The sequence below is a fragment of the Pezoporus wallicus genome, unplaced genomic scaffold (genome assembly GCF_028554395.1).
Source record: "Pezoporus wallicus isolate ANWC-B61680 ecotype Strahan unplaced genomic scaffold, APGP_CSIRO_Pwel_v1 contig_8824, whole genome shotgun sequence".
In the NCBI taxonomy this organism is placed as follows: domain Eukaryota; kingdom Metazoa; phylum Chordata; class Aves; order Psittaciformes; family Psittacidae; genus Pezoporus; species Pezoporus wallicus.
In genome coordinates this window covers 349,595-375,659 of record NW_026642442.1, presented here as the reverse complement: position 1 = coordinate 375,659, position 26,065 = coordinate 349,595, and the positions used below count along the sequence as shown (strand labels likewise).

The window sequence follows — 26,065 nt, the reverse complement described above, 5'->3', positions numbered from 1 at the left end:
AATGGGAACAGGCAAAATAATACAGAGCATCTTCACAGTCACTGCTGATGACAAGACCTGACTGAGGAACAGCCTAGGTGCAGAGAGGCTGCACCCTCTTCTCCTTGTACCAGCCACTGCTGGTGGATGCTCCAAGGCATCTTTGCTCCAGCCTGACCTCAGAGGGGAGAGGTGCTCACAGCACTGTATCTGTATAGGAAAGCTGCCTTAATTCTTCAGAGCTGAATTAAAAGATGACAAAAGCCAGCCTCCAACACGACACGAGACTTGCAAGTCTCGCGTCCCTGATGGTTGGGTGAGTCACTGTTTCTCATGTGTTACACCCAAGTGTTTGTTCTGACAGAGGATGATGAGCACAACTCCTGCGCAGCAGTCACAGGGCTGAAGAAGAACCAACAGTGCAGCAGCTGCCAGTGAGAGGGAACATTGGATGGAGGCCGGAGACGAGGCAGGACTGCCGAGAAGCTGCTCTTAAACATGTATGGTCACAAAGAAACGGCAGGAACACGGTGCGAATCCAACGTGTGTGACACCAGAACTGCCCCTCCAACCGCCGAGGCAGGACCTGCAGCTGCAGAAGGTGTGTGCTGCTTCCCTCTACCGACCCTCGGTGTTAGTGCGGGACAGAAAGCGAGGGTTAGGGAAGAACCGGTCTCACACAAGTACGTGATTACAGAGTCTTTGATTAGCAGCGGACAGTAATACCCTGCGGGGTTAAACAGGATGAAACCCAATGAAATAGAAGAATATATTTAAAGACAGGTAATTCTACACAAGTCTGTGATGCAAACAAGGTATTGGCAGCTTCCCTGGTTATCACTTGTGGTTTCTTAATACTGAATCTCACCTGACCCTCTTTTGGAGAGGCTGAAGGAGATAAAGAACAAGTACAAAACAATCAACAAGAGAAAAAAACCACCCCCCTTCCAATCTGTTCTGCAATACAGAGCTTGGCTGGTAAAACGGGATGTGGTGGGTGGGGGTTTACATAGAGAGGAATGTTGAACAGGCACAACAACGTCAACAATGTCGATGACACTTTCAATGCAACAATAGCTTCCTCTAGGGTTCCAAATTCCTGTAGGTGAAAAGTATCTGTCTTCCTCCAGGCACAGCTCCAGGCCAACTGAGGCTTACAGAGTGAAGATCTATGGAAAACACCACAATGGACTTGCAAGAAAGGAAACACACTGCCCAACTGAGTAATTTAAAAGGTACAAGACAAAACAGCTCAGTGGCTTGAGCTATTCTGTTCTGGACCATTATGTTTTCTGATGCTTCTGAACAACTGCTTTGCTTTTGTTTAATATGTCTCCTGGTGAATCACAACCAATTCAGACTGGAATGATTGATTGCTGCAGGCTGGCAGAAGATCAGAGTAAGAAAGATTTCAGTTCTGTGTACACTGTGGCACAGGCCTCCCACTCCTGACCGTAACAAGGGGTGGTCACTGCCTCCGCAGGGCCAGAGCTGGGGTTTGAGTGCTGGGGTTATTTAAATGACTGATAATTGGCACTTTCCCCCCTTCTCCTGTTATCGCTATCACTGGGTACAACTTCAGCAGGGTCAGAGCAGGAGCTCTGTGTGTGGCTGGTGTGTATCTCACTGCTCTGCAGCTGGAGGGTCCTCCTCACTCTCCTGCTTCTCCGGCTGTGGCTCCGGAGGGATGAGGTACTGCACCTCCTCCGTGTTGATGGCCACTTTATCGGGCTGCAGCCATCGCTTCAGATGTTCCAGTGTGCTGAGGGGAAGCAAAGGCACAACAGTGAGATGGGAGAGCAACAGCACCCCCAGGCATGTACAACAAGGTGTCGGGAACATCCTCCCTGTGCATTTCTTCTGTAGGTATAGCTGTCACCACCGATAAGGCCTATTGTGACAGATCCATGTGTCAGAGGAGCAAGGAGAACCCTTCATCCTACAAAGGCATTCTGCTGCAGTTGGGCTTTTAAACTGTGGTTAGAAAAGTTTTAGACTGATTTTTCTTGATTAGAAGAATCCTTAGTGGGAATCTCACCCTTCGCATTCCTGAAGCACCAGTCTGTAGGCAAGACTAGAGTTCAATTTCCAGCTTTCTGGGCTGGAAGTAAAAACCTTTTTTGGAAGTGTTAAAGCAAACTCCACAACTGCCTGTTTGTGATGAAGATTAGGAAATGGGGGGGGGGGGACGGACGGACACAAAACCAAAGCAGGAAGCACATATAAAAATGTGTGACCATTACTAACACTGCAAGATTAAAGAAGAAAGAGGCAGCATGTGTACATTGTAGAATGGTAACCAAATGATGGATTATAGAATCATAGAATAGTCAGGGTAGGAAAGGACCTTAAGATCATCCAGTTCCAACACCCTGCCATGGGCAGGGACACCTCACACTAAACCAGGTCACCCAAGGCTCTGTCCAACCTGGTCTTGAACACTGCCAGGGATGGAGCATTCACAACCTCCCTGGGCAACCCATTCCAGTGCCTCAGCACCCTCACAGGAAAGAATTTCCTCCTTAGATCCAATCTAAACTTCCCCTGTTTCAGTTTGAACCCGTTACCCCTTGTCCTGTCACTGCAGTCCCTAATGAGAGTCCCTCCCCAGCATCCCTATAGCCCCCTTCAGACACTGGAAGCTGCTCTGAGGTCTCCCCCCAGCCTTCTCCAGGCTGAACAGCCCCAGCTTTCTCAGCCTGTCTTCATACAGGAGGTGCTCCAGCCCCTGAGCATCCTCGTGGCCTCCTCTGGACTTGTTCCATCAGTTCCATGTCCTTTTTATGTTGAGGACCCCAGAACTGCACACAATGCTCCAGGTGAGGTCTCACAAGAGCAGAGCAGAGGAGCAGGATCACCTCCTTCGACCTGCTGGTCACGCTACTCTTGATGCAGCCCAGGATATATAATATATATATATATATATAAATACATACCAGTATCTTTACTGTCTTACAGCCTATCACATAACTGGTTCAACCAGAACTGATCCACCCCATATTTGATTCAATGTGGCTATAACCCCAAAAGTTTAACGTTATAATTCTAAAATGTATGTGTTTGTGTGTTTCCTCGTCTTCTAGAAGTGTGATCCAAGTGCTGCCACAGCAAAATGAACTTGCTCTTGCTCTGTCACAAGAGCAGGATTTCACTGGGTAATGTCCTTGAAGTTATCTCTGTGTTTAAAAGTGAAGGTCTGTTTAATTATGTTAATGGGAGAGAATAAAACACTTTGGCATTGGGAGTGACCTTTAACTTCGTTGTCAAATGCTGGGGAAGAAAATCCTTTCACTGATCACATCCTCAGCCTTTAAAAAGAGGAGGAAGAGCCTTTAAAAATAGTAGAAAGTCTACAAAAGCTTGGGTTTAAATATAAATGACACTGAAGTTAACTGGTCAGAGAAAGAATCTAAAAACTCCTGAATTATTTTTCATACTTAAACTCCCAAACAGCTTAAGTAGATTTCCTTCAAGGGAGGAAAATAATCCCTTTTCTGCTAGAAGCAATCATGACAAATGCCAGCTCAGAAAGGAGGAATATGGAGAGTGTTAGAAGTGACTGGGAATGTGAGATTGCTGAAAGAAAGAGCTCTCATCTTAATTCAGACGTCATCTGTAAAAGAGTAATGGGTGAGAGCAGAGGCACTGTAAGAGGGGCGCAGAAAGGAGAGCTGCTGGAGAAATCTCATCTCAGGACTGGTACTAACCATGTAATGAACTTTACACCCGACTGGTGTCTGAACCAGTGCTTCACTGTGCCTTACAGAGGTGAAGGGAAGGGCCTGGGGTTCACTTTTAAAGTTAAGCCTTATAGAAAGTGATCTGAGACATGCTGGACACCCCCTCCTCTACTCCTTCCCTACCCCAAATGTGACAAGAGGAATTACCAAGTAGACTCCAGTTGTTTCTATGCTAGATCACCCCAGCCTGAGGGACGCAAAAACCAGTGAGCAGCACTGGAAGTTCCAACCCTATATGCTCTGGGTGTGGGGAGGGACTCTTCATTAGGGACTGCAGTGACAGGACAAGGGGTAACGGGATCAAACTGAAACAGGGGAAGTTTAGATTGGATCTAAGGAGGAAATTCTTTCCTGTGAGGGGGCTGAGGCACTGGAATGGGTTGCCCAGGGAGGTTGTGAATGCTCCATCCCTGGCAGTGTTCAAGGCCAGGTTGGACAGAGCCTTGGGTGCCATGGTTTAGTGTGAGGTGTCCCTGCCCATGGCAGGGGGTTGGAACTGGATGATCTTAAGGTCCTTTCCAACCCTGACTGTTCTATGATTCTATGATGCAAACAGCAACTATCAGACTGGTTCAGAAAGCCCATGCAGTGACACGTTCTTTTGTCGTAAGTCCTGACTAAACCTTAGATTAGGTTTTAAGAACCCAAATCTGCTGCCCACAGGGTGAGTGGTTATCCCTTCCCGTGTCCTTGCTCATTACCTCTCATCAGAGTCGTGCCCCTCTACATAGAATTCCGACTCAAACTTCTCCTGCAGGAACCTGTCCCAACATTCCTTCTTAGCCTGGGAGAGAGTGCGCAGCATGTCCTTAGAGGTCACCTCCTGAGACAAGCCTTTGATTCTCATCAGTCTTCGCTCTGTGAGGAGGCAAAGGAGGGGCCTTTGTTATCCTGGTTTGGTGAAAGGGAAGAAAAGAAGTATCTGGATTTCTGTATCAAGAAGTTAAACCAACTTTTCAAGCTGAAGTCCTGTTTCAAAAGTCATTTTCCCTCCTGCATTTCAAGTCTGTGTGACTAGTTCTTGTGTGTATACAGGATGGTGGTTTTTAGGTGATGTTTCTAAAGGAAATAAATGTTATGCAACCAATCAGCTCTGCCCATTTGTGAGTTTTATTAACTTGCCCACTTATTGCTCAGTTTCTATGAAATCACACGGAGGCTACAGATCATAGAATCCCAGCCTGCTTTGGGCTGGAAGGGACCTTAAAGCTCAGCCAGTTCCAACCCCTGCCACAGGCAGGGACACCTTCCACTAGAACAGCTTGCTCCAAGCCCCCTCCAACCTGGCCTTGAACACTGCCAGGGATGGGGCATCTCACAGGCATTAAGGTCCCACAATTTCCACACAAATTGGCATGAAATCACACCAATTACACTGCGAATCCAAATAATGCTCAAACACAGCTTAAAAAATGCATGTGCAGCAGTATTATTAGTGGGTATCTCACAGCAGAATGTGGTGTTGGGAGTTTCGCAGCCACAGGGCATGATGAAAGGTGCCTCCTGACCTGACACAGGGTAACCCAGCTACACTACACAAAGCTACAAGCAAGTAAATGTCATTAATTCCTCTGGTCACAAATTCTCATTATAATGGTTTCCTCCTTGAATCAGGTCAGGTATCGACTTGTAATCACACTCCTTACTGAAAAGTGTGGCATCATTAGTTGAACTGGGCTAGTTCACCTGTCCATGGCTCCCTGTTAAGCTCCCTGGAGCTGTCTTGTGGGGCAGAAAAGAGCTGTCACCGTCAGCCCCTGGCCCTGGCAGTTCAGATGTGAATTATCTGCCCAAGCACCCGGCCAGAGCTGTAGAGGAGCCAGCATTTCACAACCACTACCCTGGGCAGGTACAAACACAGAACTGGTTTATTTCTACTGACTTAGCCCGAATATCCAAGAGGAACAAGAGCTAAACACTGCAGCGCTCGGCTGTGCTGGGATGTTTGCTCCAGAATACCTGTATCATCCCTCACATCAAGTGTTTCCCTCAGTTGTTGCACTGCTCACAGTCAATCTATGGCTTTATAGATAAGCAGGAATTGCGAGAAGCAATTGTGCAAAGATGGTCTGTGTCATCTGCCCTCTTAACAGCCAGATCCCAGCAGGCACGCTTTGGGAAGGCAGTTTTCCCCCTTCCTCCCCACCCAGATGCTACAAGACATCTCACAGCTGTGAGACCGCTCACCTCGGCCACGGAATCAGGCCGTAGCTGTCACCGGGCACCCAAGCAAACAGCCTTACCAGAGACACTCACCTAGGGATGCCAGATACACCTCTGAATCATGCAAGGGTGCCCAGGGCCTCGGGTTCGTTTGGGAAGAGCCACTGGATCCGCTGCCCTGGCCGCCTCCGTTGGGGTAGGAATCCATGAAGGAGTCTGTGAAAGCCTCGCTGACATCCTTCTGCTCAGGATGGGGCAGGCATGAGCAGATCTCAGCCCAGAGGTCTTCACCGGACCTGGCCACCACGGAGTCAACGCTCTCGATCATCCTCATCGTGAAGGCCTGAGTCGAAGGGAATAAATCACGAACGCGCAGCAGCCACCCCTCACTTCAACCCCGCCTCCCTGCACCTCCCCGCACTGCCCAAACCGTGCCACCAGACCCCTCGGGGACCTCCGGTGCCACCGCGGACGCGGGGCCTCCTTCCACACAGCGGTGACAGGCTCCGGTGTGCTGCATTTAAGCCCGGGGCCTGAGGGACACCGCAGGCCGCACCGCCCGCAGCCACGGCACCGCGCTGCCGCCTGCCCCGGAGGCCCCTGCTCCCTGCGGACCGCTCCGTGGGGCTGCCCCGGCCTCTCCTGCTGGGGCACAGAGAGGACACGGAGGGGCCGCTCCCGCTATCGCCCTGCTCCCGCACCCGCCTCGGCCGCTGTCACCCGCCCGCACCGCAACCAGGGGTAAGCGACAACGGCTTCGCACCGCGCGTTGATCGGCGTCCAGCTCTGGCCAATCGCCGCGCTCCGCCGGCCCCAAGAGGTCGCCTATTCGCCAGCGACGCAGCGAGGGGCGGGGAATTGGTGGGACGCGTGACTGAGCGTGAAGCCGAGCGGCGCCATCTTTGCTAAGGGCGGAAGTGTTTCTGTGCGGGGCGGGCGGGTCAGCGGTGAGTCCCGGGGCCGGTGCGTGAGGGGCGGCCGTGACCGCGGGGCCTGGCGCGGAGGGGCCGCCCTTGGTCCGCTGCGGACCCGCGGCCGTGCCTCTGGGAGCCGCCTTCCTGGTGCTGCCGAGCCGGGGGTGGGAAGGGGTCTTGTGGCTCCGGTGTTCCCGTTGCGCTCCCGCCGCCGGCAGCTTTGGCCGCTCCGGCTCTGGCCACCCCGTGCCTGTACCCTCCTCCGGGCGCTCGCCCGTGTTACCGGGAGCCGGGCCTGGGGGGCTTCGGCGTTGTGAATGTGGGGCCGGTTGTTCCTCACAGCCCTTGGTGGAGGCGGCGGGGCCGGTTCTGGGGCTGACCGGCAGTAACGGGCCGGCTGTGGTGCGTCTCGGTCGGTGCGGGGAGCTCCCGCCGCGCTGCGGTGAGGGGCGGTTCCGGTGGGTTGCAGCTCCCTGTCTCCTCAGGCCTCTCGGTCTCCGTGGGATGCGCTGCCGGCCGCCCCGCGCCGCGCTCGCTCTCATGGGGCTGCTCTTCGCCAGGACGATGGCCTGGACGTCCAGCGGGAAGACGCACCCCGAGCTCGTCAACAACCTCTACAGTGAGTAAGGAGCGGGGTCCGCGGCAGCGCGGCCGGTGGGCTCAGCCAGGGCTCCGGTGTGAGGATGTGCGGTGCTCCGCAGGGTGCGCTGCACAGCCTGGGGGGGCTGCAGTTAATCAGTGCTTGCCCCAGTCTGTCTGTAATGGGAAACCCGGTGTTGTGCCAGGAGTTTGCCACCCAGGGGAACCTGGACAGGCTGCAGAGGTGGGGCTGTGAAAACCTCCTGAAGTTCAAGCTCAAGGTCCTGCCCGTGGGTCAGGGCAATCCCGGCACAAACACAGGCTGGGGGGAGATGGGATGGAGCAGCCTGAGAAGGACTTGGGGTGTTGGGGGAGGAAGAGCTTTTTGTGACCCTCGCATTTCCCTGCTGCCTAAAGTGGCCTTTCCCCCGAGAGTCCCCTCGGGATGAGGTGTGCAGGGCTGGTGGCGGTTTCCTCAGTCATCGCTCTTAGCTGTAGTTTGCTCCTGGAAACCTGAACCAGGGTCTCCGCTTTCAGCAGTGCAGGTGTGAGTCTGTGTGTGTCTGGTTACACTGCGCAGTCCCAGAGCCCAGGAGTGCTGGGGGTGTAAGTCACCGTCCTGTTTTCCTTCTTCTCCCAGAAAAAGGGATAATTAAATCCCAGCGAGTCTTTGATGTGCTGCTGGCTACTGACAGAGGTCACTACATCAAGTATTACCCATACATGGATTCTCCTCAATCTATCGGTGAGTAACTTGGGGCGATGTTACAGTGTGTCACCCTGGCTGTTCCTGGTCACCCCAAGTCCTGCATGGAGGTGACCTGGAGCACGTGGGAGCATGTGCCCCTTAGTTATTCCAGAGGAAGTTTTAAGTCCATGAAGTGCTTTCACGCAGCAAAAAGAGATGAGTAGTTTTCTATTTTCAAGGGAAAGTGGGGGAGAATGAAGGTGATTTGATTTAATTTAATCATAATTTCTTTATCACATACTTTTGTCACTGGTTTCCTTTCAGGGTACAAGGCTACAATCAGTGCACCTCACATGGTAAGATGGAACTTTTCACTTTTAACCAAAATGGGGGAAATTGCTTGTTTGCCATTTCTCCTTTTATTTTTTTTTTAACACTCAAGTAGAAGCAGATCCCGTGGAGGTGGTTATCATGACTGTTTCTTTAAGCACTGTACATGTGAAGCTTTTTCTTTCTTGAGTTTGCCCCACGCTCTTTAAATTGCTTTAACTATACATCTGACAGGAATTCAGTGCAACTGAGCCTAACCACTGATGTTGCTCATTTTTTGCACAAGGCCTCTTTTCCTGCTTTTTCCCTCTTGCTTTCCTTCCGCATCTTATTCCTAAGCCTCTTCCTAAATGCTGATTTGCAAATGGATCTTGCCAATGAAACACTTGACGTTCAGTCTGTCAGACACGATGCCGGGTGTTTGAACTGGAGAAGAACAAGGGAAAGCTTTAGGGGAGGAAACCCAAGTGAGGTGTCTCCCATCTTCTCACACTTGTCATCCATGCAGCATGCCCATGCACTGGAGCTGCTGAAGGATCAGCTCGTGGAAGGCGCAAAAGCTCTGGATGTTGGGTCTGGAAGTGGATACCTCACAGCCTGCTTTGCCAGGATGGTAAGTTCCCTGGCTCAGTGTTTGGGATGGCAGCTTGGGATGCACATCCTTTCTGTAGGGAGAGGAGGAGGTGGGAGGAAGGGGTAGACTTAGAATCCCAGACTGGATTGAAGGGACCTTAAAGCTCAGCCAGTTCCAACCCCTGCCACGGGCAGGGACCCCTTCCACTGGAGCAGCTTGCTCCAAGCCCCTGTGTCCAACCTGGCCTTGAGCACTGCCAGGGATGGGGCAGCCACAGCTTCTCTGGGCACCCTGTGCCAGCGCCTCAGCACCCTCACAGGGAAGAACTTTCTCCTTATATCCAACCTGAACTTCCCCTCTTTCAATTTAAAGCCATTCCCCTTATCCTGTTACTAGAGTCCCCAGACCAGCACGTAGCAAAACTGAAGACTGTCGTCTTTGTAATCTTAATGGATAGGGTATCTGTTATGACATGTTTCATATGTTAACCCAGTTTAGATGGAGAGGGGGTGTTAATCTACTGAGTAAATTCACTGCAGGTAGTGTTTAGTTCACTTCTGAGGTAGTCAAACTCTGCTTCTTTGTCTGCTGAGCTCCTCAAGTGACTTTCTGTGAAGTGTCAGAAAGCTGGAGGGGTACCTGTTCTCAGAAGGTTGGTTAATCAAGAACTGGCCCTGCCATGGAAGCTGCTACTCCTACGGAATAATAACTTAGGAGTCACTTCACTTGGAAGTGAAGGACTGCTAGGAATCACCATAGGCAGAGTCTGTGTATCCCTCAAATAGCTACTATAACTGGGACTACTCAGCCTTAAAACCAAGGAGCAGAGCATTTGAATCTCCTGTTCAGATACTGCTCTTGAGCTTCTTCCTGGGATTTCTCCAATCCCCCTATAACTTGCCCTGTAAAATACATCTCTGCCATACAGGAGGCATTAGGTTTTTGTCTGCTCTTCCTCTTCGCAGATAGGCCCAACAGGCAAAGCTGTGGGCATTGAGCACATTCAAGAGCTGGTACATGAATCCATCAGGAACGTCCAGGAGGATGATCCGACTTTGCTCAGTTCTGGCCGTGTAAAGCTTGTGGGTGAGCTCCCTGCTTCTCTCCCTGCTTGCACTCACCCTGCCTGCAGAGTTTGTCCAGTTTGTGTTGTGCTCAGCACAGTGTTGACAGAAAGTGCTGGCTAAGTAAGCACTGTGCCCTGTGGACCTGAACACTGTGGTGTAAATGAGGAGTAGTCAATGTTACAGGCAGTCTTACCCCTTCATTCTAAGTGTGTGGTGACTGTCTTAATTTAGTAAGAGATGCTCTTCAGAAGAGAGACTAAAACCCAGATGTGGTAGAGCCACTATCTGAATGGGTCTCCATGTTCTGTGGGGGGTTTTTCGGGGATAACGTAAGTCAGCTCCTCCTGTATCTAGAATCTCAAGCTTGCACAAAGCCCCTGGGTTACTAAAAGACCCTCCTGGCTTTGACTGTCCCTTATTTGAGCATGGCTCACTTCTAGAAATCTCTTCCCTGTTTAAACTGACACTATATTTTAAGCAGACAGGTCAGTGCTCTGATTTGGGAATTCAAATTGCCATCACAACCTCTTTATGAAGTTTCCATCATTAGATTTCAACTGAAAGGACAGAGGAAGGATTACTTCTGCAAACGTCTTTCCTGCTTGCTTTTCCCTCCTGCAGTTGGCGATGGCAGGCAGGGATACCCTGAAGAAGCTCCTTATGATGCCATTCATGTTGGAGCAGCAGCTGCCACTGTACCAAAGGAGGTAGGAGTGATGCTCGTGTCTCTTGCTGTCAGCAGCTGTGGAAAACAGAGTAATTGGGGAACTACTGGATGTTTTTCTGTGCACTTTCTATGGGGCTGGCAACATTGCACCTTTCAGGGTGCCCACCTCTACAGTGTGGCTGGTTCCTGTTGTGGGCGCCTGGCTTTGGCTCTGCTGATTGTGATTTCTCTGCTTGCAGTTGCTGAATGAGCTGAAGCCAGGCGGGCGGTTAATATTGCCCATTGGTCCCGAGGGGGCAAACCAAGTTCTGATGCAGTACGACAAGACCAGCGATGGGCAGATCATCGAAACGCAGTTGATGGGGGTGATCTACGTCCCTCTCACAGATAAGGAAAAGCAGTGGCCTCGGTAAAGATTTGCTCTCCTTTGAGGACCGTTTCTTCCCTCCTGTGAGCTTGCTCTCCTTGTCTGCTGGCTTTACTGACAGTCCTGGATCCCTAGCAGGTGCTGCTTGTAGAAAAGGAAAGGAAGAGGCTTGGCACAGCAGGAGAGTGGGGTGTATTTTCTGTTAGATGGGGCTTGCAGACTGCGGACTCGAGCTTCCCTTACTTCTGCTTTCTGGAGCCTTTCCTAAACTCCACGTCCGTGTTGATGTCCCTGAACCCAAGGCCACCATGAGTAACCGCTGGTTTTTCTTTGCCTCAGGGATGAATTCTGACAGCCGGATGGATATCTCTGACGTGACCTCAGAGCTCACGAGCGGCACCCGGGCCTGTGGCTGCTCGAGGTGGTTTTGCTTTCGAACGAAGCGGGCTCAGTGGAGGTGCCTGTGGAGGCAGGTTCTGAGGGGCGGAGGGAAGGGGTTCTCCAGGGGAGGCCCTCGGGGGCTGTCTGCTGCCAGCAGTGCGTCGGATAACTCGGCTCTCCTCCCCGATAAGCTGTAAATAACATCTGCTCCCAGGGAATTCCGAATGCAGAAGGGAATACTTAAACCTGCACTAAAAACACCGTTTAATATTGACTACTCTGCCTAACGCTTGAAGAAAACAAGGCATTATTACTGCTTCAGAGCAGCGACATACCCTGACGTGTCCGAGTTTAATGAGTTGTCAACGTTTAATCATGATTTGTCAAAGGTTAATTACGAGAGTGTGTTCTCACCCTGTCTTGCCTAAAGCGGTTTCAGCTCTGGTCACAGCACTGGCGGTTTGGAGTTACGCCAAACCCCGGGTTTTCCCTCTCTCCTCCCGCGGGCCGGCGGCGGGGCTGCGATGGGCCCTGGGGGCCGCTCCCCGGGGGCTCCAAGCGGGGCTGTCCCGTGGGACGAGCGCGGTCCCGCCGGGCCCTGCCTGAGGTAACGGCAAAGGCGGGGAGGGATGAAGCGGCGGGGCGTGGCCTGGCGGCGATTGGCTGCGCTGCCCGTTGCGTCACGGCGTGCTCCCGCTCGTCATGCGGCGCGCCGTCGCGGTGTGGGCCGCGCGGTTGGGGCCGGTGGCGCCGTTGCCTCCGCACGGCCCCGGCATGGCGGAACCGGGCCCCGGCATGGCGGAACCGGCACCGGGCCAGGAGCAGCAGCCGGGCCCCGCGGGCAAGGAGGAAGCGGCGCCGGCCCCTAAGAAGCGGCGGCTGGCGGCCGGGGAGCGGTACGTGCCGCCGCCGCGGAAGCTGAGCACGGGGGTGAGCTTCGGAGCGGCGCACTTCGCCGAGACCTCTTACTACTTCGAGGGGGGGCTGCGCAAGGTGCGGCCCTACTACTTCGACTTCCGCACCTACTGCAAGGGCCGCTGGGTGGGCCGCAGCCTCCTGCACGTCTTCAGCACCGAGTTCCGCGCTCAGCCCCTCGCCTACTACCGCGCCGCCGCCCGCGCTGGCCGCCTGCGCCTCAACGAGGAGCCCGTGCGGGACCTGGACGTTGTGCTCAAGGTGGGCACCCCCGTTTGGTGTTGGAGGTAACACCCCCCCGCCGTGGGGCTGGGGCACCCCCGGAGGCATCCCGGGGGTGAGCGTGGTCTGCCTGGCAATGAGCATCGCCCCAGGCAGAGCTGTGGAATAACCCCACGGTGGTGCTGAGTGCTAAGGTGTTCTGGGGGAATGGGGTCTCCCAGGGAATCCCTACCCCAGTGGGGTCATGAGCAAGCGGTCCAGTAGTGCCCCACGGCTCCCTGCTCAGACCCACAGGCATGGATCTAATGCTTAGGGTGGGTTATTGAACTCCAGTAGCGATAAGCACAATTGCGGTGCCAAGTTCTGTGTTCCAGGACAAAGGGGCTTTTGTTCCCCGCACCGCAGTGAGCCCCTATTGCATGTGGCCAGTGGAATGGCTGTACCAGCTGCATTCACACTAATTGCCCCTCTGTTCTACAGAATAACGACTTCCTCAGGAACACTGTCCATCGCCATGAGCCACCGGTCACTGCCCAGCCCATCCAGATCCTGGCCGAGGACCAGGAGGTGGTGGTCGTGGACAAACCCTCCTCCCTGCCTGTACACCCCTGCGGCAGGTTCCGTCACAACACCGTCATCTTCATCCTGGGCAAGGAGCACGGGCTGCAGGAGTTGCACACCATCCACCGCCTGGACCGCATGACCTCGGGAGTGCTCATGTTTGCCAAGACTGTGGAGGTGTCCAAGAGGATTGATGAGCAGGTTCGGGAGAGGCAGGTGAGGACAAAAGGCTGTGGAAGATTTGGGGATCTCCACACAGTATTTTCTTGAAAGAGGTTAGGTCCAAAGGCAGCTCATTTGGTTGAAACAAGCACAAGTTCCCAGACGAGCTTGTGGTCACGCTGCTGTTCTTATTGTGTTAAGCATGAGAAAAAGATGGAGTAAAAACCAAATTGATTTGAGTAGCATTAGGTTGAAAGGGATTTCCTTCCTGAGGGAATGTGCGGGGTCAGTACTCAAACAAATCCCCAGACTGAGTGGTTTGTAAGTTTGATTTGTAAGTGGGAATGTGGCAGTCATCCAACAGTTGTTCAATTTTAAACGTTTTGGAAGCTTTTCATTACTTTTCCAGTGGCTCCTGGCCCAAATAGAACTGTAACTGTACTGGCTCCCAGGATTTGCATCCAGGTTGTAAATGGAAGGCCACAGAGAGATGCTCTTGAATTTAATATGAGGAAAAACAGTATCATGGAATGGTTTGTGTTGGAAGGGGCCTTAAAGCTCTGCCAGCTCCAACCCCTGCCACAGGCCCGGACTCCTTCCACTAGAGCAGCTTGCTCCAAGCCCCTGTGTCCAACCTGGCCTTGAATACTGCCAGGGATGGGGCAGCCACAGCTTCTCTGGGCACCCTGTGCCAGCGCCTCAGCACCCTCCCAGGGAAGAGCTTCTGCCTAAGAGCTCAGCTCAGTCTCCCCTCAGGCAGGTTCAAGCCATTCCCCTTGGCCTGTCCTTACATCCCTTGTCCCAAGCCCCTCTCCAGGTTTCCTGCAGCCCCTTTAGGCACTGGTGCTGCTCTCAGGTCTCCCCTTCACATAGCAGAAGGGGAGAATCCCCTCCCTCGACCTGCTGCTCATGCTCTGGGGATGCAGCCCAGCACACAGGGGGGTCAGTACACCAGGCCCTTGTGTTGTTCGTTTCCCACCTAGTTGGGGAAAGTGCGAGGGAAATTTGGCTTTAAATAACTGATTTTTTTTTTCCCCCTTTCCTGTTGAATTGTAATAAAATGTTGGCAATGCGCTACCTACAAATGTATTTCACTGAAGAGAAAGGGAGGAGCAGCTGGGGTGGGACTCGGGGGGTCATTGGGGTAGAGGTGGTCCCTGTTCTGTGAGTTCCTCTGTGTCCCTGCAGCTGGAGAAGGAGTACGTCTGCCGTGTGGTGGGGGAGTTCCCAGAGCATGAAGTGGTCTGTGAGGAGCCCATCCTGGTGGTGTCTTACAAAGTGGGAGTGTGTCGTGTGGACCCCAAAGGGAAATTCTGCAAAACCATCTTCCAGAGGCTCAGCTACAACGGGAAGAGCAGCGTGGTCAAGTGTCTGCCCCACACCGGCCGCACGCACCAGATCCGGGTCCATCTGCAGTTCTTGGGGCACCCTATAGTCAACGACCCCATCTACAACATGGACGCCTGGGGCCCTGACAGGGGCAAGGGCGGTAAGATAGATAAAACAGATGAAGAGCTCCTCAAGGCACTGGTAGAGGAGCATCGTTCCAAACAGAGCCTGGATATCTTGGGTATCATGGAGGAGGACTTGAACTCTGGTGCTGAAAGTAAAGACTGTGGTGGTTCAAGTGACTGCACAAAGCGTGTGCAGGCTGATCCCAGCAGTGGGAATTCCTGCCCTGCTGAGGATGCTCAGGATCCTGGGAGGGACACTCAGGATCCTGGGAGAGACGACACAGCAAGTTGTCCACTGAGCTCTGATGCCAACCTGGAAACACTTGAAAGCAAAGAACTGAGTTCATGTGACAATCAGGATGGGGAAGTGGGAGAAAAGGGTTCAGGAGAGAAGGACCCTTTGTGTGTGGAGTGTAAGATGATAAGGCGGGACCCATCTCCCAAGGAGCTGGTGATGTATCTACATGCCCTGCGCTACAAGGGCATGGGGTTTGAGTACTGCTCCAGGATGCCTGAGTGGGCAGCAGAAGACTGGGAGGAATGAGTGAGGATGTGGGATCTCTCTTGATGTTTCTGGCATGGAAAACATCTTGTAAAGACCTCGGATCTACTTTCTCAGTGTTGGTTGAGGTGAACAAGCTGCCTGTGGCTTGAGGCAGGGTGGGAAGGGCTACTGGGGCTGGAGAGCTGTCCTCATGCTGGAGAGGATGAGCAGAAGATGGGGCTACAACACACTTCTGGGTTTCTGGTGCCTGTTGGTGAACCGGCACTTCAGGGTAGCACACACTGCTTGGCACAGGCAGCTTTGCCTTTCACCTCCACATAACCTGGGGCTGCTGCTGATCATCCACACGGATATTAGTGCATGCACTGAACATCAGCAGGGATTGTTCTCCCGGCCTCCTGTGTTCTTGTAGCTGACACCACGAGCTGCTGGGCTGTTGTTTGCTGTGCTGGATGTCATACACAACACTACTCGTACTGTATTTTATTGTCAGACTGATTGTGAAACTCAAACCTTATCACTGGGAACATCCAGGGCGGAAAGCTGATCCATCTGGTGCTGTTCGTTACCAAGGTGGACTTGGCTTTGGAATTGCTCTTTCTGTACTCCTTTAGATAATTACTCAAAGTTAACTCTAGAGATGGAGCTCTTTATATTTGGCCGGGTTTTGGAGGTGCTAATCCCCAGATTTGTCTTTATAAGGAGACTGGTTAAGATGATTTTTGCCTTTCTGCTACCTCCCCTGTGACCTGTCTCCTGCTTTCTCAAACACATGTGGCTTCTCTTGAGATCCTGTCCACCTCTGTCCCTCACTGCAAACATACTTCAGCAGCATCCAAAGCAGGGTTCATGCTGCCGACTTCTGTTTATCCTGATTGTGTTTTATGATAAGGTACTACAGGCAGGAAGTGGGGAATTTTTAACGTCACTTCAATGTGACAGCTTTCAAGAAAAAAGCTGGTTTATGAAGCAGAAGACTTTTTAATATACATTTTATATTAATGTATGTCCAAGATGATAAATATCACTGTAGTTCTTGCTTTCCTCAGTGTTTATATGGTTGCTTCTTGGCTTCTGGGGTGGGGGGGATATGATGATAATTCTGCTGTCTCAGGTGCTTTGTAATCTTTTTCCCCTCTTTTCCATGTGTCACTGGGGTGACATCAGCTCCAGTGGGTGCTGCAGACAATCAGGACCTTTACTGTGTCATTTCAGGACTGTTTGCAGGCTGGTTTCTAGCCCCATTTCTCTGTATCCACCTCTCCACCCCTACCTGGGGCACAAGCATCTTGTTCTGTGCTTCCAAAATGTTAAAATGAACCTCTTGAAAGGTGAAGAAAGGAATCCAGAGGAACTGATGCTGTTCAGCTGTATTGCGGGTATCAACTGGAACGTGGCCCAGTCTTGGGTGGCCTTTGAAGGCCCCAGGATGAGGATTTGTGTACCAAACCAGAATAAACCTTTGAGCTTCCAATAGCTCAAGGACACCAAGTGATTTCTTTGTCTCCTGGACCATCCAGCTGTTGTGTTGAGTATTCCCATCCAGGTTCACTCAGGCTTGAGCTTTGCTCTTCCGCATCCCACCGCGGCTCTCTTGTCATTGTAAGTTAACCACAGCTACTATTTTACTCCTGCCATCATGTGTGAAGGTCTAGTGCAGAGCTGCAGGAGCTCATTAAGCAAAAGGATAAAAAGCCCCCTGTGTTTGAGAGATGACAGCAAAAACTCATCCAGCTTTTTCATGCACTGAAATATGTATTTCAGATAGCTGTAAATGAAACTTGGGCACCTTCAGTGCATAGATAAGGGTGTCTGCTGTTGTTACAGCTGGAGACAAAGGGGAAAGGTAGTAACTGTAGGGACAGCAATTTTAAATGAGGCTTTGGGGTGTCCCAGGTTCTGTTATCTGGGGGTTTTGAGGGTTCCCCCCCCAAGAAACAAGCACCTGCAAGGGATTTTCCTGACTTGTGCCAGCAGATGGGGCTGGATGGCTGAAGGCCTGGAGCTGTGTTCCCTCGCTCTGGAGCTGTTCCCTTCTCTGGCTGTGCATAATGACTGCAGGAGCAGCTTTTAAGCGCACCACACCTCGACGGTAAAGAAACCCTGGGGCTTCAGTCTGCAAGATACCTTGGCCAATGCCACTTGAAGGCTGATTGCCACAAGGAGCCTCCACCCACTGCACCCACCTCATCTTCCATCAGTTCAGAGCTGGTGTCCACCCTGCACACGTGCACAAGAAGCGAGCAGTTGCTGATAGGGAAAGTGTGACCATTAGAGGTGACGTGTGGGAATTTGCCATCCAAGGTAGGGTCTGGGGTAAATTCCATGCCCTGGTTGTGGGGTGGGCATAAAGTTATCTGTATAAAGCATGGGGTTATCTGTTCACAAAACATAGGTCTCAAGGCCTTCCTCTAGTACAGTTTTATTTTGGTCCTTTCATGCTCCAGCAAAGGCCCAGTAGAGTGTGGCTCTCACCAGGAGCCAAAGCACGCACCCATACACATGGACCCTCCTGGCAAGCCCTGCTGGGGATTGTACAGAGCCTTCCCCTCTGGTTGGGTAGGAAAGACTTGGAATTGTGCCCTAAAACATCACCAAGATGCCCATCTTCCATGTAATAACATTCTTCCAGCTGTTCTAACTGCTCTGTTACGGGTGCTGTTTGTGAGGCTGTAGGGTCATGATCTGGCCATTCTTTGCATTTAGACTAACTGTCCACAGGGATTTTTGAGTAATTAATTATATAACGTAAGCTTTATTAACATAAGCTTTATTACCTAAGTAATAAAAACCTAATACCTATAGGGGCTACAAGAAACCTGGAGAGGGGCTTTGGCTTAGGGGAATGGCTTTAACCTGCCCGAGGGGAGGCTGAGATGAGATCCACCCCTAACCCATGGCACTGAGGCCTCGTCTCCTCGGTGTGTGAACACTTGCAGGGCCGGTGCCTGCAGCCCTGCCCTGGGCAGCCTGTTCCAATGCCTGAGCACCCTCTGGGGCAGGAATTGTTCCTCAGCTCCATCTAAACCTGCCCTGGGGCAGCTTGAGGCCGTTTCCTCTTGTCCCATCCCTTGTTCCTTGGGAGCAGAGCCCAGCCCCTCCTGGCTCCATCCTCCTCTCAGGCAGTTGGAGGCAGCCATCAGGTCCCCCCTGAGCCTTCTCCAGGCTGAACCCCCCAGGTCCCTCAGCCCTTCCCCATCGCACTTGGGCTCCAAGAGAGCACTTCTGAGAGGGGGAAGGAGCCCGCCCCGCAGGCACGGCCGAGCTCTGGCAGCTCCACCAGTACCTCAGGGACCCAGACACCCAAGGTATGACCCCTAAATCCCCCGGGACACTGCCCTGGCCCCACACTTGGCGGTTCCCCCTGGGGAGTGGGCTTGCCCGTAGCCCCTGCCTCCCCTCAGCCCCACGGAACGCGGCCCTTGGGAGCTCGCCGGGGGCTGCGGGCGCTGAGCAGCGGCCCGGGCCCGTGAGGGACAGGGGGAAAACGAAATAATGGAGGAAAAAATAATTGTCGTCCGACGAGGATGGGATTCGAACCCACGCGTGCAGAGCACAATGGATTAGCAGTCCATCGCCTTAACCACTCGGCCACCTCGTCACGACAGCCGCTCTCCCAGCCCAACCTATAAGGAAATACGCCCACCGCCTCTGGCATCTTCTCCCGCCCGCCGCTCCCTCGCCGAGATGGCGCCGGTGGCGCGGCCCCTCTCCCGCACAACGCGGAGCGAAGCCTCCGCACAGGGACTGAGCAGCGCCACGCGGCCCGGCCGCTGTCGCCCCGGCCCCATCGCTGCGATCGCGGGGCGCGCTCCTGAGAGGAAGCGCTGAAGTGACCGGCAGCGTGCTGGCCGCTGGGGGCCGCCATGTTGTACGGAGCCCTTGGCGCCGCCATGCTGTACGGCAGGCGCCGCTGTGTGTCGTCAGGACGGCGATTTGGCGCGAGGCGCAGGCGCGGCGGTTGGGTTTGAACGGCGGAGCGGCGGCCCGGGCGGCGGGAGCGGCTCGGGGCCGTGAGGGGCGCGGCAGCAGCGGCAGGTGAGAGCGGGCGAGGCCGGGGCCTGGCGGCGAGAGGCCGGGCCCGGGCAGCGCCTGAGGCCGCGGTCGTTGTGTGACGGCGAGCAGCGACGGGAGCGCGCGCGGACTAAAAGGCGGGAGGAGCGGGCGGGTCCCGGTGTGTGTGAGGAGAGGGTCGGGGCCTGAGGAGATCTCATTGAGGGAGCGGGAGCCGTGAGGAGAATCGCGGCGTAAAGCGAGGGGCGAATGCAGGGGCGATCAGCGCGCAGGGATTCCCCCTTGGGAAAACAGCGCTGGCAGTGACGGCGAGGTTGAAATGAGCGTTTCGGCGGTCCTGAGGTAATGGTGCGTGAGGGGAACGGCTCCAGAGCGAAAAGGGATCGTAAAGAGGAAATAAACAGATTCTTACGCACTCTTAAAGGGGGAAGACCGAGGAGGGCTTGAATGGTGAAGGAGCTGAAAAAATCATGGAGTGACTCTTTGTGTTCACAGTGTGGAGTTAATTGTCAAATAGAAGAATAAAAAGAGGTGCTTTTTCATCAACAGAGTAACAAAGCGTCTCAGCTCAATGCCATATGGCCGTATGCTGTAGGTCAAAGATATGTAAAGTTGTAAAGATATTGGAGTGAGTGCAGAGGTGGCCATGGAGCTGCTGCGAGGCCTGGAGCCAGGCTGAGAGAGCTGGGCTGGGTCAGCCTAGAGAAGAGAAGGCTCCTGAAGGGGAGACTGAGAACAGCTCCCAGGCACAGGGGTACTGTGAGCAGGGATGACCGTGTGCTCCCTGGGGTCCTGCAAACCTGGAGCTCGTGACTGAAATGCAAAAGCTGAGCGGGTCTGTGCAGAGCTCTCTCTTCCCACTTCTCAAACTTCATTGTCAGTTTTACAGATCACTTAATCCCAGAGTGGTTTGGGTTGAAGGGACCTTAAAGCTCCTCCAGCTCCAACCCCTGCCACGGGCAGGGACCCCTTCCACTGGAGCAGCTTGCTCCAAGCCCCTGTGTCCAACCTGGCCTTGAGCACTGCCAGGGATGGGGCAGCCACAGCTTCTCTGGGCACCCTGTGCCAGCGCCTCAGCACCCTCCCAGGGAAGAGCTTCTGCCTGAGAGCTCATCTCAGTCTCCCCTCGGGCAGGTTCAAGCCATTCCCCTTGGCCTGTCCCTACAGGCCCTTGTCCAAAGCCCCTCTCCAGGTTTCCTGCAGCCCCTTTAGGCCCTGGAGCTGCTCTCAGGTCTCCCCTTCAGGAGCCTTCTCTTCAGGCTTCCCCAGCCCAGCTCTTTCGGCCTGGCTCCAGAGGAGAAGGTGACCAGGGTTTCTCTTACAATGTTACTTGCTAACGGTTAGCAAGGAGAGAATAAAGTGACATGATAAACTCTGTCAGACTGCTTATAGCTCTCCTGTAAGTGTGCTTGATGGAGTTCTTGATGGAGGGATGTACGTAGATAAAGATCATTACTAATATCTAGGGAATGACACATCTGTTGGTCTTGTAGTGTTGATTCTGTGGTATATAGAATCATAGAATAGTCAGGGTTGGAAAGGACCTTAAGATCATCCAGTTCCAACCCCCTGCCATGGGCAGGGACACCTCACACTAAGCCATGGCACCCAAGGCTCTGTCCAACCTGGCCTTGAACACTGCCAGGGATGGAGCATTCACAACCTCCCTGGGCAACCCATTCCAGTGCCTCAGCACCCTCACAGGAAAGAATTTCCTCCTTAGATCCAATCTAAACTTCCCCTGTTTCAGTTTGAACCCGTTACCCCTTGTCCTGTCACTGCAGTCCCTAATGAAGAGTCCCTCCCCAGCATCCCTATAGCCCCCTTCAGACACTGGAAGCTGCTCTGAGGTCTCCCCGCAGCCTTCTCTTCTCCAGGCTGAACAGCCCCAGCTTTCTCAGCCTGTCTTCATACAGGAGCTGCTCCAGCCCCTGAGCATCCTCGTGGCCTCCTCTGGCCTTGTTCCAACAGTTCCATGTCCTTTTTATGTTGAGGACCCCAGAACTGCACACAATGCTCCAGGTGAGGTCTCAGGAGAGCAGAGCAGAGGGGCAGGATCACCTCCTTGGACCTGCTGGTCGCGCTCTTCTTGATGCAGCCCAGGACACGGTTGGTTTCTGGGCTGCAAGCACAAACTGAAGCCGGTTCATGTTCATTTTCTCAAATATATTTTTGGTGGTGTTTGTCAGGTCCATGAGAGACTGAATTGCAAGGAATGTTAACCTGGTGTTCAAAGCCCTGAGTTAGCTGTGTTTTACCAGAAACAGAAAGCAATAGAAAGTCTGTATCCTGTCAGTGTGGGTTAATTTACTTGATCCCCTTAGAAACCATGCAATAAGCTGTGTGGTTTTCTGTGCTAGTGGGAGTTATTGTCATTCACATAGAATATTTTTTGTGTGAGGGAAGGATTGACTAAAAAATTGTATTGTGTAAGGTCTGATTTCCAACAGTTACTGGAATCTTGACTTTAAACAGAAGGACACCTCACAATAAAACTTGAACTGTGAGCACAGCTCTTTTACAGCGTGGTACAGAAAACATGGACTTGAGGCTTATTCTACTCCAGTGCATTTCTGTGACTGGAGAAGGATGGAGAGAAAAATGACAGCATCAAAGGCTCGCATCTCCTTGTGGGTTTATGCAGTTTTCTCACTGAAGTTTGTTAATGTTTTTCTATTGCAGTACCACATCCTTTAGAAATGGAGAAGGCTTATGCAGACCCTAACTTGGAAATGTAAGTTGAAACCTTGGAAGAATTTTATTGTGGTGTAAATATTGTTGTTGAGAAGCAAAACTTTTCTTAATCCCTGTGTGCATTTCAGTATCTCTCAAATGAAATGTGGTTTCCATTATGAAGAAAAGGAACAGGGGGTTTATTTGATCATGTGTAGGAAAGCACAGAGGGAACTTCATAGCAGCAGATTGTCTGGGCAGTGGCTGGCCCTGGCGTTCATCTGCTGAGTTTTCCAAAGCTTGTTTTTGGGAACTACTCTTGGGATGAATGATCTGTTCTAAACAAGCTTCTTTATTTAACAAGCCCACTTGTAAAAAGAATGGAGTGATCAATTTCTTAACCTTAAATACTGTTCAAGAGATACATCGTGGTTCAGGATTACGCTCTAACACCCTTTTCCCTTTCTTCCCTTGCAGTGACAACACAGAGAACATCCGAGGGAAGCGGCTGTCCTCTGTGAGTAACTTAAGGCATTTCTCAAAAGAAAACCACGTGAGTGATGGAAGGAAAGAAAGGGAAGCTACAAAGAGGAGCTGGTTTTCTCCTCACAGCTGAAGTAGAGCATTGCAAAACCAAAGAGAGAGCCTATTAGATTGATACGGTCGACTAGGGCATTGGTGGCTCTCAGAAACTCCAGCCAATTCATCAGTCCTTGTAGTTGGAGCTGATCTTCTCAACTGTTGTATTTTCTTCTAGATTTTAAAGGCTCCACGAAATCCTCTGGATGATCTGGGAAATGGGAATGAATTAACACAGGTAGGTCTGTTATGTCCTTTCTCGCTGATGCTCTTCACACCTTCGCTTTGCTTCTCCACTTGTCGCTGATTGAACCGTGTCACTAGAATAATGCAGGTGTACAACCCCTGGTAATAACTGCTTGGGAGGATAATGTTTGGAATATTAAATATTGCAGGGAAACCATGGAGTTTTTCTTATACTTCTGTTTTACATCTGAATATTTCTTCAGTCAAGAAAAGAGGAATAAAAAGAGATCAACAGGTGTAGCTTGCTCCTGCTGTAGCCTTACTTGGATCCATCGCTTACAAACTGGTATAGTCAGTAAGAGGGATTTTAGATCTGAAAAATAATCAGCGTGCCAACTTATTTCAAGTAAAAGCTAAAAAGTGAATACTTTCTTCCAGAAATACAAGGGGAATACATTTCATGCTTATACATGTTTCTTAGGAATTGTAATTATAGGCCTGTTTGCTTTGGATGTCTTTCTAAATGCCAATTCTACCAGGGCATGTTCTATGGACTGAGGATCCAATTGCATCACACATTTATATGTGTTATCTGCTGCTGGTTACAGAACTTGAAAAGTCATTTTTTAGCATATAAGGCTTTCAGTGAAAAAGCCTCTCATAATTTCTCTAGACTGTGCAGTATTAGCCTGAAGTACTCATGCACAACACATCAATTTCAAACCTGGGCTGAGTATAAAGAGCAGCTCACAGTCTTCATCTCAACCTTAATGCCTGTTAACAGTGATGGACAGTTCTGCTAAGGAGCAACAGGAGACTGTCATTGACAGCACTCAGAACTGCTTGTGGAGCTGGCATCATTTTAAAGGAAATAAAGTGTTTTACAAGCTTTATTCACGTGGATATAACAATGTCAGTACTTTGTGTCTTCTTAAACAAGTGTTCCACTTTGCTGAGACTGAGCTATTTAGTTAGAGAAGCTTATTGCAGACAACTGCACAGCAGTGGGATGATGGATTAGCTTTCCAGCACATGTAATATTGCATCCTTACATCCCTTGCAACAATGCGTTACTATGGCCATGTAGTCAGTGACACCATTTAAACATTTCTATAGGAAAATGGTGACATTCTTTCAGGAATCTTTCCATTTCTCCCATAAAGACAAACCATTATTGGTTTGGGTTTTTTTTCTTCAGTTCTTGTAATGGAAAACTAAAGGAAACCCCCCCACAATTCTCTTGCTAAACAACTGCTTCTGTTTTCCCATGTATGGCAGATGATATGCCAGATAAAAATCCTATGACTGGTGTTCTGCTTCTTGCATTTGGAACCAGGCAGTTCTCACAAAAAGATCTTTAGATGTTAATTCTTATGCAATGGGTGTCAGGAGGAGCTGGAGAACTATGAAGCTGCTTAAAGTAGTTTAAGGATGCTGGTATTATCTGTTGTATGTGTGGGACTTAGATTGTTGGGGTTTGGGGGTGGTTTTATTTTGTTGTTTCATGCAAAGCTATGCTTATTGCAGCTTATGGAGTCAGACCAGTTTTATGGGCATCAAACTGTTGTGTTCTTTATTGTCAGGATATCAACATAGAGAAACGGAGGAGGAACTCCCGCCGTGTCAGCTTTGCCAACACCATAAAGTAAGTCTGAGCTGAAGGCTGCAGATCTGCACCCTTTATTGAAGCATAAACTGCAGGCTGTATCCTGGCATCCCCTAGAACTGCCTGCACTGAGAATTCCCAAATGTATGAAAGCAGCAGACTGGTGACGGTTGTTACACTGAGTTGATTTTGAGACTTAAGAGAGGAGCCTTCATGATTTTCTCTTCCTAGCTGGAAAAAAAGCAGTTCAGTGAAATTAATATAATCAGGAATTTTTGTATCCCATTAAGTTTTTTAGTGATTTCCATCTTACTGATGGTAATGGCATCTTCTCACTAGAAAATGCAGTTAAGTTCAATACAATTCTGTTTTTTGATATCGCATTTCAGAACATACCATGTGGAAAAGCTTTAAGTTAGGGCTGGTTTGTTTTGGATTGGTTTAATTTGCTTTGAAACAGATGGGTTTGTATTTTCAAAAGCTGGTGCTGTTTTTGTTCTTAGCTGCAGAGTCTTCCAGCCAGATCTTAAGAATAACACAGCAGAGAAACAAAATACAGGTAAATCTCCTTCTTCTCCTCCTGACAGGGTTCACAGGCTATTAGTAACAGGATTTTAGCTTGAATTTAAGAAGTCAGGCCTGTCAGTCCCAGGAAAACAACAGTATGCTCAGCTGCTTGTCCTGGACGGGCTGAAAACCCGATAGTTACTGTGGACCTTGTGGCTCAGAAAAAGACTTATTTTTTTCAGACAAAATTCATTTCCATCAACACAAAACTGAGCAGAATGTTCTATTCATTCTGTCAAAAGATTGCCTAGCAAGAGTCTGAAAAGCTAATGCATTTCTCAAGTACTTGGCTTCTCTGAGGTTTTGCCACGATAAGAAGGCACTTAAGAGTGAGAACTTTAGAACATTCTGTTCTGTGTAGTTTACTCTTGCTCTGGATGTTTTATACAATAACGTAAGCTAGAAAAGACCTTTAAGATCATCAAGTGCCAGGCTGTACAGGGCTTAGAGCAACCTGCTCTAGTGGAAGGTGTGGGCAGAGGGTTGGAACTGAATGAGCTTTAAGGCCCGTTCCAATGCAAACCATTCCATTATCCAAGTCCAGCCATGATCGTGCTTCTCATTGCAATGTTATCATTTTCTTGGTTTTTTAGAGTGTGCAGAAGATGCAGAGAATGATGCCTTGAATGAGTAAGTTAAAAAGAATAATTCCATGACTATAGAGCTCTGTCCTGCAAATACATTTCTTCACATGATATGCAAAATATTACCTCTGAAGGAAGTGCAGTGTGTCTAGATGGAAAACTGGTCAGTGCTATTGGTGAAAGAAGGGATGCAGGGAGGAAAAGGATTCAGCTGTGTCATCACTCACAGAAAGATGTTAATTTCTGAAAAATTGAATCATTATTCCTTGAAACTTTCTTTGAAAGCTGATTGCTTGGGAATGTTTCCCAGGAAAAACCTGTTTCCATACCTGCTAGACAGAGTCTTTGCTATTTCTTACCGTGAGTTTTTCCCTCAGAGGCAGGTGAAGTGTTAGTCTAGCCTCAAAGTTTTTACCTAAGTAAAACTCGATGGGATTTTAAAAATCAAGAGGTAAGTGAAGGAACAGATTTATCAGAGAATTTTATCATCCTGTGATAAATCTGATTTAAACAGGTTGAGACACTGTCTATGGGTGAAGAATTCTATGGGGGATTACTTATGCTTAAAATACATAGCAAGGAAACAAC

At 50.8% G+C, this 26,065-nt stretch overlaps 4 protein-coding genes and 1 non-coding gene across 5 annotated transcripts in view; 3 read left to right on the top strand and 2 right to left on the bottom strand.

Annotated features, from left to right (window-relative positions):
- Nucleotides 1–1,203: 1,203 nt before the first annotated feature.
- CCDC32 (coiled-coil domain containing 32) lies at nt 1,204–6,293 on the bottom strand. The gene is made up of 3 exons (XM_057430575.1): nt 5,976–6,293; nt 4,421–4,577; nt 1,204–1,741 (listed from the first exon to the last, which is right to left on the bottom strand). The coding sequence occupies exons 1-3, from the start codon at nt 6,214–6,216 to the stop codon at nt 1,603–1,605; spliced, it is 537 nt and encodes a 178-aa protein (XP_057286558.1). The 5' UTR covers nt 6,217–6,293; the 3' UTR covers nt 1,204–1,602.
- Nucleotides 6,294–7,258: 965 nt separating this feature from the next.
- On the top strand, nt 7,259–11,490 carry LOC130610565 (protein-L-isoaspartate(D-aspartate) O-methyltransferase-like). The gene is made up of 8 exons (XM_057430569.1): nt 7,259–7,415; nt 8,016–8,120; nt 8,388–8,419; nt 8,902–9,006; nt 9,933–10,053; nt 10,656–10,741; nt 10,941–11,110; nt 11,408–11,490. Exons 1-8 carry the CDS (start codon nt 7,301–7,303, stop codon nt 11,418–11,420), a joined length of 747 nt encoding a protein of 248 aa, XP_057286552.1. The 5' UTR covers nt 7,259–7,300; the 3' UTR covers nt 11,421–11,490.
- A 733-nt stretch (nt 11,491–12,223) lies between these two features.
- On the top strand, nt 12,224–15,809 carry RPUSD2 (RNA pseudouridine synthase domain containing 2). Its single transcript, XM_057430562.1, has 3 exons — nt 12,224–12,625; nt 13,067–13,363; nt 14,498–15,809. The coding sequence occupies exons 1-3, from the start codon at nt 12,224–12,226 to the stop codon at nt 15,305–15,307; spliced, it is 1,509 nt and encodes a 502-aa protein (XP_057286545.1). The 3' UTR covers nt 15,308–15,809.
- A 932-nt stretch (nt 15,810–16,741) lies between these two features.
- Nucleotides 16,742–26,065, top strand: part of KNL1 (kinetochore scaffold 1) — a 28,316-nt gene continuing 18,992 nt past the window's right edge. The window contains exons 1-7 of the mRNA XM_057430581.1: nt 16,742–16,870; nt 21,965–22,016; nt 22,433–22,472; nt 22,713–22,772; nt 24,304–24,365; nt 24,830–24,885; nt 25,487–25,523. Coding sequence (XP_057286564.1) covers nt 21,982–22,016; nt 22,433–22,472; nt 22,713–22,772; nt 24,304–24,365; nt 24,830–24,885; nt 25,487–25,523 — 290 coding nt within the window. The 5' untranslated portion in view covers nt 16,742–16,870; nt 21,965–21,981. The remainder of the gene's footprint in view (nt 16,871–21,964; nt 22,017–22,432; nt 22,473–22,712; nt 22,773–24,303; nt 24,366–24,829; nt 24,886–25,486; nt 25,524–26,065) is intronic.
- Nucleotides 18,788–18,869, bottom strand: TRNAS-GCU (transfer RNA serine (anticodon GCU)). The gene has a single exon. It is a non-coding gene; the product is annotated as a tRNA-Ser (tRNA).